This window comes from Anarhichas minor, unplaced genomic scaffold, assembly GCF_050575085.1.
Source record: "Anarhichas minor isolate MPS153535 unplaced genomic scaffold, ASM5057508v1 ptg000066l, whole genome shotgun sequence".
NCBI lineage: Eukaryota > Metazoa > Chordata > Actinopteri > Perciformes > Anarhichadidae > Anarhichas > Anarhichas minor.
In genome coordinates, this window is record NW_027466512.1 from 917,501 (window position 1) to 920,754 (window position 3,254).

General features: G+C 40.9%; 1 protein-coding gene across 13 annotated transcripts in view; it reads left to right on the forward strand.

Annotated features, from left to right (window-relative positions):
- Positions 1 to 717, forward strand: part of gon4lb (gon-4 like b) — a 49,107-nt gene extending 48,390 nt beyond the window's left edge. For 8 of the 13 annotated variants that reach the window (XM_076078406.1, XM_076078404.1, XM_076078408.1 and 5 more), the window contains 2 exons: positions 110 to 341; positions 413 to 717. In XM_076078406.1, coding sequence (XP_075934521.1) covers positions 110 to 341; positions 413 to 529 — 349 coding nt within the window. In that variant the 3' untranslated portion in view covers positions 530 to 717. Of the gene's footprint in view, positions 1 to 109; positions 386 to 412 lie in introns of all 13 variants that reach the window. The other 5 variants (XM_076078411.1, XM_076078410.1, XM_076078409.1 and 2 more) reach the window with 5 other exon arrangements.
- The last annotated feature ends 2,537 nt before the right edge of the window (positions 718 to 3,254 follow it).

Genomic DNA, 3,254 nt, shown 5'->3' on the forward strand with positions numbered 1-3,254 from the left:
TCCTCCTCTCTCCTCCTCTGTCCTCCTCTCTCCTCAGGCCTCCTCCTCCTCTCTCCTCAGGCCTCCTCCTCCTCCTCTCTCCTCAGGCCTCCTCCTCCTCTCTCCTCAGGCCTCCTCCTCCTCTGTCCTCCTCCTCTGGCCTCCTCTGTCCTCAGACCTCCTCTCTCCTCCTCTTCAGGAGGAGCAGCAGGAGGAACAGACTGAATTTAACCCTGTTGTCGTCGTCGCCGGTTTTCAGAGAAGCCGATCGAGTGATTCTGACGATGTGTCAGCAGGAAGGAGCCAATCAGAACACGTTCCAGGCCGTCTCGACTCTGCTCGGCAACAAGACTCCGAGCGAGGTGATTGGTTGCTTTCTGTCCTCTGTGATTGGTTGACTGACCAGGTCAGTAACTCTTCCTCACACCTGCAGGTTTCTCGACGGTTTCGGGATTTAATGCGTTTGTTTCGGACAGCGGCTCGACAGACCAGCTCTGAGGACGAGGCTCCGCCCACTCAGCTGACAGCAGCCAATGAGGAAGAAGACTGATACTAACCAATCAGAAGAGCTGGCAGATTTTTTTGTTTGATATTCCCAGGACTTTTATTGTGAAAGGACTCACACAGATGCTTTTACTGTACATAATAAAATGTAAATATGAAAATATCAGATTATTTAATGTTTTTGTAAAAAAGGTGAGTTTTCTTTTCTTCAATAAAACTGTTTTTCTCATCAAAGTCTGTTTCACAGTTTGTAGTTTATCTGATGACACAATAAAGACAAACAGAATAACTAACTCTTAATAGTGCCACAAAACCTAAAACACAATAGAATATACAATAAAACGTGTAAAACTAAAGATGTAAAAATCATCAAACCGACACACATAAAGATAAAGTCTATCAGGACATGAAACACTTCAGCGAAACTAAAGTCTTTAAACCACCGGGGGGGGGGGGGGGGGTCATTGCTGTGCTCTCTCTCCAGTTTCAGGGTCGATGTCGTCGTCCAGATCTGAGAAGAAGAAACAAAGAGATCTCTGTTTATCGGTACGTAGTCACCTGATAGAAATGAAGAGTCAACAATCTGTCTCACCCATAAAGTCGTCAGCTCTGTCCTCTGGGTTCTGCTGGTTCTGCTGGTTCTCCTCCATGACAACACCTTTAGGCCAAAGCAGTAGAATGAGCCGTCTGGTTCAAGCTGTAACAGTGTTTCTGGTTATACTGGACACTCACCTGCAGCTGCCTCTGATTGGTGGTGAGAACGGACACTGTGGCACCTGGAGGGAGGTGGGAGGGGCTCCGTGTAGACTGTGCTCATTGGCTGGTCGCCGGTAGGCGGGCCTTCTTTGTTGTTCCAGTACAAACCAATGGGAGAGGGTTTTGCTGACGACACATCTGTAAAAGAAGAAAACAGGAAGTGATGAAAGGTCAGGGTTTCAATTGTGACCTTACTGCACATACTTTACTGCTCCACAATGCATTGCGTCTGGGTGCCTTTCTCTGCAGTTTGGCTTTGAGGTGCTGCACCTATTGATGATGTCACACGTTGTGATTGGTCGTATGTGGTAGAGCACCCGCCCCTACTCTGCCTTCTGATTGAATATACCCCATTTTTGGTGTTGCTCACATTAGCCTAGCTATGTTGCTAACATTAGCCTAGCTATGATGCTAACATTAGCCTAGCTATGATGCTTACCGGCACTACGAACTAGACAGCCTTTATTCCCGTAGTCTGAGGGTTGGGCGTTTTGTCTGTTTTTTATCAACCAGTGAACAGGAAGTGACCATATGTGGACTGAGGAGGAGTGACGTAGAGACGCCGTATACGTCTCTGGTAGAGACCTGTCAATCACCGTGTAGCCCCGCCCTAAAGCATCCCCTGCTTTATGGTCTGTTTGACTCTAAATGGACCATAATGTACTAAATGAACATCATGCTGTATTGAAGAAGACTTGAAACTAGAGCTTGAGACCATAAACTCATGTTTACAATGTTTACTGAGGTAATAAATCAAGAGAGAAGTAGAGTCATTTTCTCATAGACTTCTATACAACCAGAGGAGTCGCCCCCTGGTGGACACTAGAGAGAATGCAGCTTCAACACATGAAGCTTTGACTTCTGTAGTACATACTCGGTGTGTACTACATTAGCTTAAAGTACTTTAGTATACGAGTATGAGCCGTCGTATTGATAGATGTACCAATAGTCGTATTGATCGATAGATCTGTCTGGAGGTCAGTTTGTCCCCAAAGTAACTTATTTTGATTCATAATATTAAATCATAATGTATTAGTTGATGTAACTAAAGTAGCTAAAGCTTATAAGAATAAACCTGTCTGATGCTGATCAATTGTATACATCAAATAAAATACTGACAACAAACCAGAACAAAAATAAACACGTTAAACAGATGCAAATATTATTATTATTAAACTCAGAGTGAATCAGATTATATTTTATTATATTAATTTAATCTGCAGACTCAAAGCTTTGAAACTAACATGTTATGAAACTTGAATACAATTTTATTGTTTCAATCAGATCCAGTTTGTTCGGTTCTGGATCAGATGAAAACCTGAACGGGTTCCTAAAGTCTGAAGTTAAAGTGTCTTTAAATACTTTGTAACACATGAATAAAGTGTCTTTAAACGCATGAATATAGTGTCTTTAAACGCATGAATAAAGTGTCTTTAAACGCATGAATAAAGTGTCTTTAAACGCATGAATAAAGTGTCTTCAAACGCATGAATAAAGTGTCTTTAAACGCATGAATAAAGTGTCTAAACGCATGAATAAAGTGTCTTTAAACGCATGAATAAAGTGTCTTTAAACACATGAATAAAGTGTCTTTAAACGCATGAATAAAGTGTCTTTAAACGCATGAATAGTGTCTTTAAACGCATGAATATAGTGTCTTTAAACGCATGAATAAAGTGTCTTTAAACGCATGAATAGTGTCTTTAAACGCATGAATAAAGTGTCTTTAAACGCATGAATAAAGTGTCTTTAAACGCATGAATAGTGTCTTTAAACGCATGAATATAGTGTCTTTAAACGCATGAATAAAGTGTCTTTAAACGCATGAATATAGTGTCTTTAAACGCATGAATAAAGTGTCTTTAAACGCATGAATAGTGTCTTTAAACGCATGAATATAGTGTCTTTAAACGCATGAATAAAGTGTCTTTAAACGCATGAATAGTGTCTTTAAACGCATGAATAAAGTGTCTTTAAACGCATGAATAAAGTGTCTTTAAACGCATGAATAAAGT